Source organism: Mustela lutreola, chromosome 9, assembly GCF_030435805.1.
Source record: "Mustela lutreola isolate mMusLut2 chromosome 9, mMusLut2.pri, whole genome shotgun sequence".
Lineage (NCBI taxonomy): Eukaryota > Metazoa > Chordata > Mammalia > Carnivora > Mustelidae > Mustela > Mustela lutreola.
The window spans coordinates 92,944,757-92,961,851 of NC_081298.1; the positions used below are offsets into that span (position 1 = coordinate 92,944,757).

At 49.3% G+C, this 17,095-nt stretch overlaps 1 protein-coding gene across 1 annotated transcript in view; it reads right to left on the reverse strand.

Annotated features, from left to right (window-relative positions):
- TGFA (transforming growth factor alpha) overlaps window positions 1-17,095 on the reverse strand; it is a 105,988-nt gene that overhangs the window by 59,361 nt on the left and 29,532 nt on the right. The window contains exon 2 of the mRNA XM_059187988.1: window positions 10,484-10,537. Within this exon, the coding sequence (XP_059043971.1) occupies window positions 10,484-10,537 (54 nt within the window). The remainder of the gene's footprint in view (window positions 1-10,483; window positions 10,538-17,095) is intronic.

The window sequence follows — 17,095 nt, forward strand, 5'->3', positions numbered from 1 at the left end:
GAGAAATCACCTCCCACCCCACATTCAGTTAGAGGAGTAGGGCCAAAACTTTCAAGTCAGGAAGCTAAGAAGAGGGATGCAGAGGGCCCCGCAAAACAAACGGCCATGGAGCCTGCTCAGGAGGATGTGTGAGCCGGGCTGGACTGGCAGATCGAGAGGGCCCTCCCATAGAAAATAACCGGACTCTCTGGGCGGTTTCCAAACTCTGAAGCTGGAAGTTTGGGCTTGGGCCCTCAGTAAGCAAAGCTGACGCCTTACCCCAAGCTGCCATGGTCATAATTTCACGACAGCAAAGCTAATGAGAACGAGGATCTTTTGAGGTGATGGGCTGAGTTCTGAGGGTTTTTTTTTTGTTGTTGTTGTTGTTGTTTCCCAAGCTCTCCAGGGAATGATGGGCATGAAGTAGAACATGTGATGTGCTGAGCACTGGGTGTTATATACAACTGATGAATTATTGAACTCTACATCAAGAACTAATGACGTACTGTATGTTAACTGAATTTAAATTAAAACACACACACACACACACACACACACACACACACTGGGAGCACCTGGGTGGCTCAGTGGGTTGGGCCTCTGCCTTTGGCTCAGGTTGTGATCTCGGGGTTCTGGGATTGGACCCTGTGTCAGGCTCTCTGCTCAGTGAGGAACCTGCTTCCCCCTCTCTCTCTGCCTGCCGCTCTGCCTACTTGTGATCTGTCTGTCAAATAAATAAATAAAATCTTCAGAAAAAAAAAAAAAACACAACACACCAAAAATCCAGAAAGTCAGTTCTGGAACAGGAATGCAGCCCAGACACTCAGAACCAGCACTGTCTAGCTGAGGGGGGGCAAGAGTTCCAGGGAAGGGGCGCATCCTTGCCCTCAGGAGAAGGTGTCATAGCCCACAGGGTCCTGTGCAATCGGCTTCTTCCCCCTGGGCCTTGGCACAGGTGGCAGAGGCCTACAAGTACAGATTTCAGGGCCACACCTGTGCGGGGCCCAGGAACCTGAGTCTTGCAGTCCTCAGGATGGCCCTTCTGCACACCGACATGGCCTTAGGACAGAACGGAGGTGACAAAGTGGCATGAAGACAGAGGTCTTGCTTCGCTCTATGAGATCACTGATAACCTAGTAAGCAAGGCAGCAGCATTCGCACTTGGAGCGCCTACTGTATACGCACACAACTCCAAGTGCTCCGTGCAGAAGCTCTTCATCCTCAGAAGAACCCCACGAGCAGGTGCTACTAGATTGTGTTATAAGTAGGGAAGCTGAGATACAGACAGGTTAAGTAGTTTACTTGAGGTCTCACAGCTAGTTAAGTGGCAGAGGTGGAATTTGAACTTAGCCTGTCTAGTTCCAAATACTCACATTCTAGAGACCGGCCCCACCGCCCAGAAAGGCCCAGCTTCTCTGTGGAAACCCAGAGGTGTTGCAAACTTTGGGTTTCTGCACAGTAGATCCAGATCTAGAAACAAAGGGCTATTAGAGTCTGGAGAAGCATCCCCAGAGCTGGGAGGTCAACTGGGGATTGTTGGATCGGGACCCATCTCTCCAGACAGCAAGGTCCCTGGAGGGCCTGCGTGCAGGGGAGCAAGGTGTGGGCTTCAAGCTGCAGGGACCAGGCAGCCCTCAAGCAGGGCAGGAGGGAAGGTCCCAGTGTTCCAGGAACAGCAGCCACCTGAGCCTCGGGGACCGCTGCAGTCACTGGACAAAACAGGAGTGCCTGTGCCTGTGCTCAATCCACGCTGGCCGACGGACCTGCAGGCAGACGCTAGTGACTGCCTTTTACTTCCTTTGAAAAAGAGAGCCCCCACCCCTTTTTTCCTGATTATTAAAATATGCTTATTGCTGATATGGCAGAAACAAAGGAAAGTATGAAGGAAATGAAAAATCCCCTATAGTCCCATTCGCCAGAGATAATCCCCCTCCCAGCCTGACCACCGCAGCTGGGTAACCAGTTGGCCTAGGAAGACAGATCGATAGGATTCTCTCTGGAGCTTCGGAGGGACGAGGCACAGAGATGGAATGAGTTGGTACAGAACTGTCTTCGTGGTAGGTACAGGGTACACAAACAGCCGCAGCTGAGACCCCTGCCAGTTCCTCTGGCTCCTGCAGCCTCAGGGCCAGCCTATGCAGCATTTCCAGGGATCTCGTGAGGCCCGATTCCTTAAAAAAATCAACCCCTTCTTACCCACGCTGATGCGCAGTCAGGTTCTATTCTTGCAATGTGGGGGGCTTGGCAGAGTCAGAAGAATGACCAATCGCGTGGAAAACCAGCCCAGCACCATGGGCCAAGCGGAGCAAGATGCAATTTTTTCCCCCTCAAATAAATATACGGCTTTTACTGCATCTTTGAAATATCCTAAGTCTGAAGAATCTGTTTCTGTAGCTGGATAACCGAGATCTTATTCATTGGCCTGCTGAACGGTTCCTTTTTCAGAAACCCAGACACCATCCAGAAATTTTCTGCTATCTTTGTTTTTAACAGTTATGGCTTGCTGAATCAAAACAGTGAATTTGACACAAGTTCAATATTGTTTCCTTCAAAAATGAACTCATCTTTCCAGGCATGAGACACGCAACGAGCCTCTCTTGGTCCCGTCTAAACCCTGTGGATGCAGGTTTCACCCAACAGATGCTGGATTTCTACAAAAGAACCGTTCTCCTGAATAATGACGCTAGCACGAAAGTCAGCGTACACAGGCCTCATCTTGCAATGGCCGTCCAGTGTAATGCCCTTGATCCTGCTCTGTATGTGACTATAGATTGTGTGAACTGTGTATTTAATAAATGTGTGTTAAATAAATGTCCCAAACTAAAAAGCAGGAAAACAGTAAGGCTTCTAATGGCCTTGATTTGTTAAAAATCCACAGGTTGCATCACTGGCCTTGCTTCGTTCAAAGATGGCACGTGGTCTCTTAACTGGGCTCAATCGAAAGAAACCATGCGCCTCAGTTGCCCAGTCCCCTCCTCTCCTACAAACATCAATACCAGTGCCCTCAGCATGCAAAAAGTTAGCTAGTTGGCTAGTCTGGTTTACAAGCCCATTACTGTTTGGACCAGTTAAGCTGTCTATTTACCAGGAGGACATATGTGTTTTGTTCCCAAACCTGTTTATGTTGGTTGTACTAGCTTACGTATTTACGTGATGTAATTCCATATTACATAAACTAATGAGATATCTGTGCCCAAGTTGTTGTTTCTATTATAAGTGGACTGTTTTGGAAAGACCTGTTAAAGGGGAATAGATTCAAAGAACTACTTTAAATTAGCGGTGAACAAGACAACTATAAGAAATTAGGTATATGTGGAGGGGGAGTGAATAGGTCTAGAAAGATTTATGGCTCTGTAAGCTCTTCCACTGAAGAAATCAGACCTGGAAATTACAGAGGGTGCAATACAGGTACGGATCATACAAGTAAATGATGAAGAATGCCAGTTGGTAGGAGTCCACTGATAACTAAAACAAGAATATCGCTGAAATTCTTGGTCCTAAGCTATCCAATCTCATTTTTACAAAATGTTGGCTTGGACCCCCTAGAGTGATTTTGTGACTCACGGTTTCAAAAGATGCTGCCTAATTCCACTCCTTAATTTTATTGATGGGGCACTGAGGTTCAGGAGGGTTGAAGAGCTCTAGTAAGGTCAGACAGCTAAGTGAGTCAGAATTATAACCATGGATTCCACAGCCTGTGGCCTGTCTGCTACCCTGAGCAACCTTCCCTCTCATCCAGCGTAGCTTTCTTTGCAAAAAGTAGAAGGTGAAGTGAGGAAGTGGATGACAAGGGGAAAGCAAAGAGTCCCTCATTCTCTCCGGAGGCCCCACGTTCCTCCAAACATCCTCGGAAACAAGCCAGTCCCGGCACACACAGGTGTATGCTCTTGCCTCCCGGACCAGGACATTCTCACATCTCCTGTACTACCGACACATATTTGGAACAGTGAACTGTGTACTTGCGTAGAGCACGTGAGCCTTCTAATTTTAGAATGACTTCAGCTCCACGTGGGAAAACTCCAGACAATGGAACGGGGAAGCAGTTTGCAGTTCTGAAAAGCTTTTGTTAGGTGAGATGAGCAATAAACAGATCTCTTGCTTGCTGGCCGACCCACGTTCTACCTGTTTCCCAAACAAGTTACGCCTTCAAAGACTTCTCCCTGGGATCTGATTTCCCTCCCTCAGTGCACCCCCAGCCAGAGCTCACCCTCTCTATATAGTTAAGCCCAATGTCCTCACCCAGATCTGACCACCATCTCCCCAAGCCAGCGAGCACGGTGACCCTCCTCACGAACACCACCACCACGTAACTTCATCACCACGTTCTTTCATCACTGCCACTGCAAAGTCTCCCAGACACTCACAAACACTCCCTGGTTCTGGCTGGGTGGTAGTGGGCATGGACTAGAGGAAGGAGAAGTTCAGGGGTTCCAAGAGGCATGCAGATGGAGCAAGGCAGATGGCAGGGGGAAGCCCAGAGCCCGCTGCCAGGTGTCTGAGCAAGGGCCTCACCACACCCCTCAGCCATTACAGGGAGCCTCATGAAAACATGAGAACCAGATGGGCGGCCTGGGAAATGTACAACATTTCAGAGGGTTAAGCAAGGAGCCACCCAACAACTTAACCGGCTACGTTCTGTCCCTTTTAAGGGGCATTAAAAGGCGCCTTTTGAAGATAGGTCATAACTCCTTCCTTGGGAGGGTGTGACAGATGTTCTAATCTGTATGTGCTGCCACCCTCCTTCTGCCTCCAGCTAGGTTTCTCTGCGTGTTTTACAAACTAACAACCAACCAGATAAAACTTTTCTGTCTTAACCCCAGGACTATTGACTTGACTCCCACAGCAATTATTTCCCAAATCATCCAGCAAGCAGTCAGCTGAGGCGGCCTTAGGTCATCATGAGGCTCATATTAGGAGCTCCCGAGCTACCTTTTTATCTGCGTGGTGGGCTTTCTGAGCACCAGGATGGAGAAGGGCTGCTTCTTCATACAGTCCTAGCAGCTAGAACTTTTTTTTATTGTGTCGTGTTAGTCACTGTATAGTACGTCATTAGTTTTTGATGTAGTGTTCCATAGTTCATTGTTTGTGTGTAACACCCAGTGTTCCATGAGATTCATGCCCTCCTTAATACCCATCACCAGGTTCACCCATTCCCCCACGCCCCTCCCCTTTGAAACCCTCAGTTTGTTTCCCAGAGTCCACAGTTTCTCATGGTTCTTCTCCCACTCCAATTTCTTCCCCTTCATTTTTCCCTTCTAATGTCTTCCATCTTATTCCTTATGTTCCACAAATAAGCGAAACCATATGATAATTGACTTTCTCTGCTTGACTTATCTCACTTAGCATAATCCCTTCCAGTCCCATCCATGTTGATGCAAAAGTTGGGTATTCATTCCTTCTGATGGCTGAGTAATAGTCCATTGTGTATATGGACCACATCTTCTTTATCCATTCGTCTGTTGAAGGGCGCCTCGACTCTTTCCACATTTTGGCTATTGTGGACATTGCTGCTATGAACACTTGGGTGCATATGGCCCTTCTTTTCCCTACATCTTTATCTTTGGGGTAAATACCCAGTAGTACAATTGCTGGGTCATAGGGTAGCTCTATTTTTAATTTTTTGAGGAACCTCCACACTGTTTTCCAAAGTGGCTGCACCAACCTGCATTCCCACCAATGGTGTAAGAGTGTTCTCCTTTCTCCACAACTTCTCTAACATTTGTTGTTTCTTGCCTTGTCGATTTTTGCCATTCTACCTGGTATAAGGGTGTATCTCAGTGTGATTTTGATTTGAATTTCCCTGATGGCTAATGATGATGAACACTTTTGCATGTGTCTGTTAGCCATTTGTATGTTTTCTTTGGAAAAGTGCCTGCTCATGTCTTCTGCCCATTTTTTGGATTTGATTATCTGGTTTTTTGAGTGTTGAGTTTGAGGAGTTCTTTATAGATCTTGGATGTTAGCCCTTTGTCTACAGTGTCATTTGAAAAGATCTTCTCCCATCTAGTGGGTTGCCTCTTTGTTTTGTTGACTGTTTCCTTTGCTGTGCAGAAGCTTTTTATCTTGATGAAGTCCCAAAAGTTCATTTTTGTTTTTGTTTCTCCTGCCTTTGGAGACGTGTCTTGAAAGAAGTCCAGGAACTAGAATTTTAGAACCTAAGTGTAAAAAAGCATCTGATTCCAAGAAAATGAAACACATGGCCATCACACCAGTGCTTCTCTACTTAGAGTCCATGGCAGGCATCACCCATGGGTCATGGCCATATATCCTAAGAGCCTGCAGGCAGCCTTATAATCTTTCTCAACAAAGCCTACCAAGCAATCTCTACCAATTTATCAGAGTGGTCATGTGAAAAACCTTATAGGCTCTTCCTGATTCAAGTCCAGCAGATGAGGAAACTCAGATCCACACAGGAGACAGATGGACAACTTGCCCAGGGGCTCGGCAAAAACAGACCAGCTGGGCCCAATCCCCAGATTCCTGACCTCCAGCCCAAGGCATGTATCTCTCCAGTGTCCCACTCAAAGTGGATGTCTGAAAAGCCTTTACTGATGACAATATGCTAGTTTCCTATGCCTCTGGCATAACTTACTCTTCACATTTGGAGCTCTGAGAGAGGGAAAGACTGGAAGAAAACAATGAAACCTCAACAAGAAAGGCCAAAGGCAACTTTCAAGTAATAAGATCATGGAATTTTTTTCTCCAAAAGCACAAGAAAACCACATGGGATCAGCCCCATGTTCCCTAAGTTCATGTGCCACCCTTGACTGGTACATGGAGTTTACAATTTTCCCTCTGTGCTACTCCATCAAAACATTAGAGCTGAATCCTGAGTGTGCCTATGCTCTAGTACTAGAATTTAAGAATGTATCAAAACCTTCTTATATCCATTACTGTTTTTCATTCTTTCATTTTCAACCTTTAGAGTGAAAAGACCTGCATATTCATGTCATGGATAAAACCTTGTATAGCTTCTGTCCTACAACAACCCATCCTTTTTTTTTTTTCTTTAAATATTTTATTTATTTATTTGATAGAAAGGTGGGGGGAGCATGAGCAGGGGGAAAGGCAGAGGGAGAAGCAGGATTTCTGCTGAGCAGGGAGCCTGATGTGGGACTCAATCCCAGGCCCCTGGGATTATGACCTGAGCTGAAGGCAGAAGCTTTAACCCACTGAGCCACCCAGGGGCCCCTATAACAACCCAACTTTATACCTAAATGAACAGTTCTGGGATTTAGTGAGGGAGCCCCCCCACATCCAGAGAATAAGGAGTTAGGAGGGATTCAGATGTGCACGTCAGTCACTCCATCTACAAAGGAGCTCACTTAACAAAAACAGTGTTCACCCAAAAGGAAATGTAAGTAGAAAGCAAAAGATGAAAGCATTAAAGGAAACGCAAATTAAGTGAAGTACAACAGAATAGTGAATGCAGCAGCATCTACCCTCCAAATTTAAGATCTAACAAGAAAGGATTATTGTTACTTCTGTTGGTGTGACTATGGTTTTGTTTTTTGAAGTCCTTATCTGTGAGCTATAAGTAACATTCAAGTGAAATGGACTTTGCTTTAAAATATCCCAGCAAAGGGAGAAAATCAAAATGGTTTGAGAATAGAGGGAAGAAGAATGGCAGATAATGCTAATGGGTGATGGGTCTATGGGGATTGATTTCGCTAGTATTTCTTTTCTGTGTATGAAGATTCCCATTAGTCCACAGTAGCAAATGGTTTCACTTACTGAACTAGGCAGGAGTTCAATACGCAATCTTTGGGGGTCGTGAGTGTGGCTGGTGGGGTGGACCCCAGTTTGTATTGCACCCACAGCAGGATCTCAGTTATGTCTGGCAGGGACAGAGTGGGGGTCGTCAAGGCCTCCCAGGGCCCAAGGAGTCTTTGAGAAGGAAGGTCACCCTAGAGGAAGAGGAAGTTAGACAAACAAGCCTGATTCAGGTGCAAAGCCCTAGCGCCTGGAGAGGTGGCTCTGACACCATCATTGCCATGTGGGCCTGCCTCCTCGCCCAGCTCTCTCTGGACTCCTGTCTGGGTCCAATAGGGCAGGGTAGAGAGTACGTAAAAATGGGAGAGAGATATTCCATCAACTTCTCTAGGGCCCAAGTCCCATAGCCAAGTGACCTATCAAACAGAGGCCAGTCAGACAGCCCACATCCCTTCTCCACAGACCTCCAATCAGCTCTAGGATCTCAAGGTGCCCTGCACGCTAGATGTCATGGCATTGCCCCTGCCCTCACCTGCCACACTGGGCCACAGAGCAGCCCTCAGCCTGTTACAGGGTAACGTGCAATGCAGGAGGGCGTGACGAGTTTTGGGAGGGTCTATCATAAAGAGGAAGAACAAACATCAGGTACTTGTTGATGTCAGAGACATTCTCATAGAAGCAAGTCCAGAAAGACGGAACACAAGCTGATCACTAGCACAGCAAGGACAGTCATTCTGGGATGAATACAGCAGGTCTTCCCACGTTTGCTCAGGAGAGACTGGGAAACCCCAAAGGGCCCTGGCAGGAGCCACACCTGACGAAAGAAACTGAGGGAGGACACCCCTCCAGGCCTTTCTTGTCTGTATGAATGGACGAAGATTGGGAAAAGGTTAGAGTGACTAGGGCGCCAGGCTGCATCAGCATCTGCCCTCACTGGATGGCAATGCCAGCATCTGGCCTCACTGCAACTTACCACCTGCAAGTGACTCAGTAGAGAACCTGGCTCTTCGCCTCCAGTGCGGACTGAGGTGGGGGAGGGACTAAGGATGCACCTGGGGGCAAACGCATCCTAGGAAGGGAGACGCGACAATTCTGGGACCAGCGTGGTAGGGTCATGATCCAATGCCCCCACTTTACCCCTAGTATATTCACATCTGAGCCCTTTGTGACGGGGGAGGTAATTAACAAGCGGCAGCTCTGGCAGAGCCCGGATCCCAGCATCGGTGCTCTGGGACAGGCACACCCTTAAGCAGAGCAAAACACGGAGGAAGGGAGTTATTTCCATCTGTGGCATCATGAGCCACCAGGTGGCTTGGATACCTTAAGGGTCCAACAGCATCAAGGATAACCGCTCCAAGGGGGAGAGCGTGGGGCCACAGAAGTGCTGGCAGGAGCGGCTGCATCCCCTCCAGTGGGTTTGGAACGAAAGGTGTGGAAGAGGAGAAGAGCAAAGTACCAGGGACACTGTGTGGTTGGTTAGAGGGTTTATGAATATGTGAGAACTGCATGCCTCCTTGCCATACACATCTTCCTGCCTGAAAGAACTAGGGAGATACAGCAGGGGTCCGCCGCAGAAACAGATGGGAACACACGCCCAGAATAACAAGGGAAGAGTGAAACTGGCAGACTCATGACCTTCTGGCATGAGAGTTAGCTCACTGCATTTGAAGAGCTATTTGGCAATTTGTTACAAGAGTCATAAATATATTTATTCATGCTTCCAGAGATATACCCTGAGGAGAGAATCTGGAGGAAGGGAAAAGTTTCTAGGCACAAAGAGGGAGCATCATAATCTAAACTGGAGGCAACATAAATATCCAGTGGAGAACGCTTAATTGAATCACACATGTCCATTTTAGTGGAACATCATGACCTTTTTAAAAAGATTTATTTATTTATTTGAGGCCACGAGCGTGAGCAAGTGAGCATACCCAAGCTTGGCGGGGGAGGGAGGAAGAAGGGCAGAGAGAGACGGGGAGAGAATCTGGAGCAGACTCCCCATTGAGTGTGGAGCCCGAAGTGGGACTTGATCTCACAACCCTGAGATCCTGACCTGATCTAAAACCAAGAGTTGGATCCTTGACTGACTGAGCCATCTGGGTGTCCTGGACAAGACATTTTAAAAGGATAAATTTCAAGACCCTTCAGCAACATGGAGAAATGCACAGCTTGAAAACTTGAGTTTAAAAAGCAAGAATCAACATCGTTTCCTCAGGACGACTAACCGTGTAAAAATAGGAGCACACTCGGACAAAGCTAAGAGCAACTCGAGAGTAGATGCATCCGCAGTACTCTGACCAGGAAACGTCTGCCTTCTGCATTTCCCAAACCTCCCAATACGTTGATCTAGGATCTCCCAAATAAGGGAAATATTACTAGAAATGCCATAAAAGACGACATAAAATAACAAAACAAAGATCACCAAGCAGAAGCAGACACAGGCTTTAGGAATCTGGGTTCCTCTACAGATGCACTACTAAGTGAGCTTGAACACTCGGCTAGTCTGGAGCTCTCCAGCACCCCTGCCCACAAGGACTATCTGAACAGAGCTGGGAGATGACAAGCCTTAGGGGAGGGGAACAGCCTCCTGCACCCCGACTCCTGCCACGAAGATCCCTGAGGAGCGCAACCGGGCCCCTGGAGTGAAGGGCACCCAGGGGGTAGGGGACAGCCCTGCGGGAGCAGAAAGGGCAGGAGCCCACAGGAAGCTTGGAGGGCAGGCTCCACCTGCCAGCCAGGTCTGTTCCCATCCAGTACTCCCGCACCATCCCCCAGAGGGGGCGGGACTCACCACTCAGGGCAGACGTGCTGTTCTCCAGGGCCTGGCACACAGCCAACAGGAGACCTGCATGGGGAGAAGAGAGGAAAGGTAAGAGGCTTTCAGGACTTGAGGGAAGGTCCCCTGAAAAGAAAAGACCAGGCAGTTCTATAGAGTGGCCAAAAGGCAGGCCTGGCCACATAACTTGGGGGGCTCACTGCAAAAGGAGAATGTTGGACCCCTATTCAAAAAGCAGCAAAAAAAAAAGTGTGCCTTTAAAGGTACTCAATATATTATTTTTTTCCTTCCTTCCACGGTCTCTACCTGTTCTGGTGTTTTTTAGTTTTTTTTTTTTTAAACACTGTGTAATTCTTTCTTATTGTAATGAAACACACATAAGATCTACTGTTGTCCACCATTTTTATGTGTACAGTTCAGTAAGATTAAGTAATTCAGGCTGCTGTGCATGTCATGAGGGTGGTTTCGCTGTGTCCGTCATCTCTGAGGTGTAAGGATCCTGGCAGGCTGAGCCCTGGGTGCCCAGGGTCCCCAGGGACAAGTGTGTACATGCACAGGTAACCCCCCACAGCTGGTTTTCCTTCCCAACAGCAGCTGGATGATGTGTTGTGACCCAGTCAGGGCAAGGCCATCTGGACAGGGCTTTCTTCTTCCCAGAGACTCCAACCGAGGCAGATAACTGACCCCCAAGGGTATTACAAGGTCTGTGTCTGGACGCATCGGGTATCTAGATCAGGGGCAGGCGACAGCCTTGTCCCTGTCTAGTCACCCGCCGAACAGGCTATGGAGCTAACACCACCTTTTCTTGTGTCCAGGGCAGAATGTGGCAGGGGTGAGAACCCACTCAGGGAAGGCAGGGAGGTGGCAGTCGGTAGGATTATGGGAGCGGAGGCTCCAAGTCCCAGGACACTCTCTACTGTCCCACTGAACTTCACTTTTGAAACACAAATTCAAGGGTAAAAACTGTTAGGAATTTCAAGACTGCAACTGCACAGCATGTGAGGGTAGGGACTCCGTCAGAAGACACAGGGTGCACGCCCACGAAGCTGCCCCTACCAGCAGAGGACTTTCTGTGCCCTCCCATTACAGTACTGGAGGTTTCTGGAAAGAGCAGTAAAGTTCCAATAAAGAAGGAACCTCTTGGGAGTTACACAATCAGGATGCACTAAATTAAAATGACTTCCTAAAACTGAAATGTAGAAAGATACCCTGGTGGCCACACACAGGCCGCGCCACCTATAGGTTAGCCTGGAAGACAGCGGAATCAAGTCAGCACAGGAAAGAGGCAGAGGTGGGTGCTGGTACTGCTCCACCAGCACCCACTCTTGCATGCAGGTTGTGAGGGCCCCTTCCCCTTTCCACGCAGGTGCAGACACAGAAGGCCTTGATTCTCAGGGGAGAAACTTAACTAGGCACAGGTAGAACAATCATGGTCAGGGCTTTCCTTTTGGCCTTTGAGATAAAAAAAAATACATCACAAAACAGCGGCCCACTTTTCCTGGAGGTCTGGCATGGATTTCCTAAACCCTTATACAGCCCAGGAACCAGATACTGGGGCTAGAGTGGGGCAGGGGGCGAGGAGAGAAAGTGGGTAAGTAAATTCAAACGCCTTTCTCCATGCAATTCCTTCTTGCTGATCATTTTGGAAGCATGGCTCTTGGGGTTCCTCTGGTCATATTTATTTTTTTAAAGATTTATTTACTTAAGAAAGAGAGTGAGAGAGAGAGAACATAAAGGGGAGAGGGTCAGAGGGAGAAGCAGAGTCCCTGCTGAGTAAGGAGCCTAAGGTGGGACTCAATCCCGCAACTCCAGGATCATGACCTGAGCCAAAGGCAGTCGCTTAGCCAACTGAGCCACCCAGGTGTCCTCCTCTGGCCATATTTAAACAGCCAAGTCTGGAATCCACACATCAAGCGTCTAAGTGAGGACTCCTGCCAGAGACAGGTCCACATTGTCCACTGGGGACCAGCCATGACCTGACTTTGCTGGGACTGCCACCAAGCACTCTGGGCCCAAGTCAGCCAGTGACCGGTGGTAACATAAAGAGCACGGGGATTCTTTGCATAACTCTGAGGAAGCGCTACTGGCCTGTCACAAACTGTCCCTGAACCAATGACTTATCTTGCTCCCTCCCTCCTGGGCCCCATATCCTGTCAGTCAGCGAAAGCAGAGCCCATACAATGCCTGGTCACCGTATCAACCGCTGCCTGAGCAAAGCCAGGACAAGAAAGCAAATACCGTCCAACTGCAGCCAGGACAGAGCAGAGACAGACGCTCACTCTCCAGCGTCCATGGAGGGGTCACCTCCCCACCCCTATCCCGAGCTGTGGGGCAGGTCACCTTGCCTGCTCTCTTCCTCACTCATAAAGCCGTCAGCTGCCAAGCTCACAAAGGTGTTCTGGGAACTCATTGAAGTTTGCAAAATCACCACGTTCCACAGATGAAAATCACTGGGTTTTTTGAGCAATATGGAGACTAGTTCCTCTCTACACCCGCAAAATCTGATGGTACACAACCCAGTGCCCTGCAGTCTTGGTTCAGGTACAAATTCTGTTGATGAGAGGAGAGGCCTCTGCTTTCCTGAGGGTTTCAGGTCAAAAGACAGGGGTCAGACCTCTTTCACTGCCCCCTATCCCCACCGTGTGGGGGTGCCCCTTACTGGACAGGTACCCGTTCTGGGCCCGGCACCCAGTTTCGGGCGTTCACCAGGCTTGATTACCCATGGTAACCATCTGGTGAATCAAGTCTTGATTCCCTGCCTTCAGGTCCAGCTTCTGGAAACACGTGGTTTCACAGGCAAGGAAACAGGAGGCTTCCAGAGGTGAAGAATTTGCCTGAGCTCCTGCAGTCAAGTTCAAGCTCAAGGCTGTGCGAAGTCCATGCCCAGGACAGCGTTTCATCATCACACCGCTCACGGTCCTCTAACCATAGCCTGTCACAAAACACTGGCAGGTGTGTCTCACCAGCTACAACCTCCAAATAAGTCTGAACAACAGACAGATTCAGAAGCCTAGCCTCGAGGCCTCATCTCTCTGGTCTGCAGGTGTGTGTTGCTTGTTGGGGCTTTCTTGCTGCCTCCAACTTCCCCCACTAAGAGCCACATCTTCTGAGGGGCTAGAGTGTGAGCAATCCAGACCCCCAGCTGCCTCATCTGTGTATAGCTAGGAGCCCATACTGCCAACCCTGTGCTTGGAAAAGCCGTGTGAGGGCCTTCTAGAAACCTGTGGCCCTGGTAGGCTTGGAGGCTCATCCAAAACAGGAAATCCTTCCCTGGGGTACCTGTGGGGGATGGGCCGGCTGCGGCCTGCAGTGGTCACAGTTCAGATGGGGGCCTGGAGGCTGTAGGCACAGGCTCTCTTCGCTGGCCACAACCTCCCCACCCCCAACCCCGTGACCTCCTTCTGGGGCAGGAATCCCTTCTGTGTTGCTTTTGCCAGGACATTTCTGCTTAAATAGCTATAAAGATGGGAATCCCTGGATCATGGACTTCAAAAAGGAAAAAAGGGTTAGTAGTGGGGGTGGGGGAAAGCTATGAAAGCTGATCCTCCACACAGAGAAGAGTGGAAACCCAGACCTGCCCTTGGCAGGGGTGGGGGTGGGGCAAGTGTTGTAGTGCTTCTAATTCAGCTGTTTGGAACTTAAAGTTTCCAACAGAAAAAACATCAATAAAGAGGCTGACCTATTTATCTGGTGAGTTCACAGACCAAAGCCACCATGAAACCGGTTCACTGGTGGGGCAGTCCTAACTGCTACTGAGAGGTGTTGGGCTCTTATCTCCCCTGGGCCACAGAGCAGCAACACCCCCCCTCCCCTGGTCCCTCAGTGCAGCCCCCTCACTCATGCATGGGATTGGGACACCCTCTCTCCTCTCCCACCCGTCAGCCTGGTGACCTCCTCCTCTGTGGACACTCAGCTCTGGTGCCCAGATCTGGGGGAAGCATGCTCAGCTCCCTGGGAATCCTGGTGGCATTGACCTTGCCTTGCTCTGGTATCTATGACAGCTAGTGTTTACTTCCCGGCTCTGACCCAGTCCACTGTTCGGATCAGCCGTTCCTCCTAGAAATCAAGAGTTGTACATTTCATTCATGTTAAGATCCCATAAGTCAGACTGCCTGAGTGAAAGAGGGAAGCAGAGGTTGTGGTATCAGGGAGATGAGGGGAGGGCAAGAGGGTGCTGTAGACCCTTTTGGATCAAGGATACACTGGATTTAAAGGAGGTGCTGAAAAGAGGTGTAAGGATGAAGAAACAATGCAGGCAGGGGAGAGGGGCAGAGAGGGGCAGAAGAGAGTATGGGTGCTGGAAGGAGGGAAGCCAGGATTCTACCCGCCCGCCCCCCCCACCTCTGCCTTTCCTCTCCTGCTGTACTCAGGGCTGGAGGGTCATCGGGGACACAGCCAGGAGCTCAGGAAGTGGTGGGTGGGCCTGAGGTCTACAGGGGACCCACACGGAGCAATTGTGTGGGCACAAAAACACATGTGAGCAGGTCACATAGGACCCAGGGCCTGCTGGTATGACTTCTAAGGCCTCTTCCCTTTTGAGCAGCATCCCAACATTTAAGGTTTATCTGTAAGCATGGCAGGATTTTTTTTTTTTAAGATTTTATTTATTTATTTGACAGGCAGCGATCACAAGTAGGCAGAGAGGCAGGCAGAGAGAGGGGGAGGAAGCAGGCTCCCTGCTGAGCAGAGAGCCCAATGTGGGGCTCCATCCCAGGACCCTGAGATCATGACCTGAGCTGAAGGCAGAGGCTTAACCCACTGAGCCACCCAGGCACCCTAGCATGGCAGGATTTTAAGTGCATAGCAAAACCTGTAATATTGTAGGATTTTATCAGTATTTTTAAATGCAAGAGGTTTTGATCCACAGGACAATGCTGTCTGGTTTCAGGTTCAGAACTGGTTAGGAAGAGAGAAGGAGAACACTGCAGGGGACAGACAAGGAGGAAGTGTGGTAGGACCAGGACACGAGCTTGCTCCTGGCGAGTGTACCCATAAATGTTGCGGCTGGAGGCAGACACATGCAACCCCCGTCACTCCCGTGTAGGGAGGGTGGCCTTCAGAGAGTCGATGGTTTTCTCCAAGGAAGAGGTGACAATTCACATTGGCCCCTGCTTACAGAGACATCAGGGACACTTGCTTCAGAGGGTGGCAGGCAAAGCCACAGAGGAATTTGTGGAAGAACTGGCCAGACAGGATTAGGGATACTCTGGGGGTAGCAGGCAGAGTTCAGAAATATGTGACATGGGAATGAATCACCTGAGCAGATGGGCTTATGGGACAGAGGGCTCTTTCTTCCATCAACCCAGCCTCTGGAACACCACTTTTAAAAACACAGGCCGGACCCTGCTACCCAAGGAGAGAGCCTTCCAGAGAGACTCTTTGAAAGTGTTAGTGTCGTGGGGCAGGTGAGAGGTGGCCATGCACAGCGAAGAGACCAGTCGTGCAGGGAGGCGGCAGCTTTTAGTTACAAACCCACACAGGCTAAGGTCCTGACTCCCTGGCCCCAACAGAGCTGTCACACGGGACAAGTTAAGCAGGAAGACATTTCCACGCCAGTGGCAGGTGGTGGCGGGAAAACCACTGGAGTCTGGATGGTCTTGCGAGCTCTCCCCTCTGTCTGTCCGGAATTCTGTCCTGGGATGACCCCTGCGGCTGACAGTGTTGCTATGAGTCAGAGCTGCAACACTGGCCTGAGAGCTGACTACGGGCCCTGCAGTCTCCCTCGAGAGTCACACCAAGTGCTAGGAAGTAGATACTGAAGTGCTTGAATTCTGGAGGTGAGAAAGTAGAGGGGCAGGAGATAAGTAACCTGCCCAAGGTCCCTTAGCTTGTAAGTGACCTATACTGCAAGTTCCTGTCACCAGGTCCAATTGGCCTCACTTGGCTTCTGCTTCTCCTGTGAGGTACAAAGAACACAGGCATGCTAGAAAAGTCCGCTGCCACCTCCTCTCCCTTGTGGAGAAGCCAGGTACGCACTGCGGCACGGGGAACACAGGTTAACAGGGAGCCCAGAGATGACGGTTCCCTATGAACGGGGTCACCCTTAGCAAAGCACTTCCCCTCTCTCAATCTTAGGCTCTTTAAAGGACAGAGTTGGGCCAGAATGTCTGCCAGTATATAAATTCCAGGCATCTATGAAGATACTGGACTGTACATCTTCCTCAACCATCCAGCCAGGGAAGGGGGGCACAATGGCTTCATTCCAACATGCTGTAGGTGGGTCCCTGCCCACAGACCAAGTAAAGCCTTTTGTGTGCGAACAAGCTTGGTTTATGGTAATTTTGTCCTTCAATTTTCCAGGGTGTTTATATCAAATATCAGAAGATGGGTGAGACCCTATTTCTAATCCTAATCAAGCACTTTCTATCTCTACGTTTTCAGCACAATCTTGAAAATATACTCCAAGCTCACAGTCCACGAGGGAATGAGCTTGGGTTAGTGAGCCTGGGACTCTCAGCTGTCCCTCCTGGTGACCCTCGGGGTGGCCGTAAGTGGCAAAGTCCAGCTTGATGGGTCTAAGCAACACCTCAGGACTATGACATCATGGAAAATAAGCCAGTGTTGGCTGAATGCTCATGGGTAGTTTCCAAAACCATCTCAATATATCTGTGCATGGGAAAAAGCCAG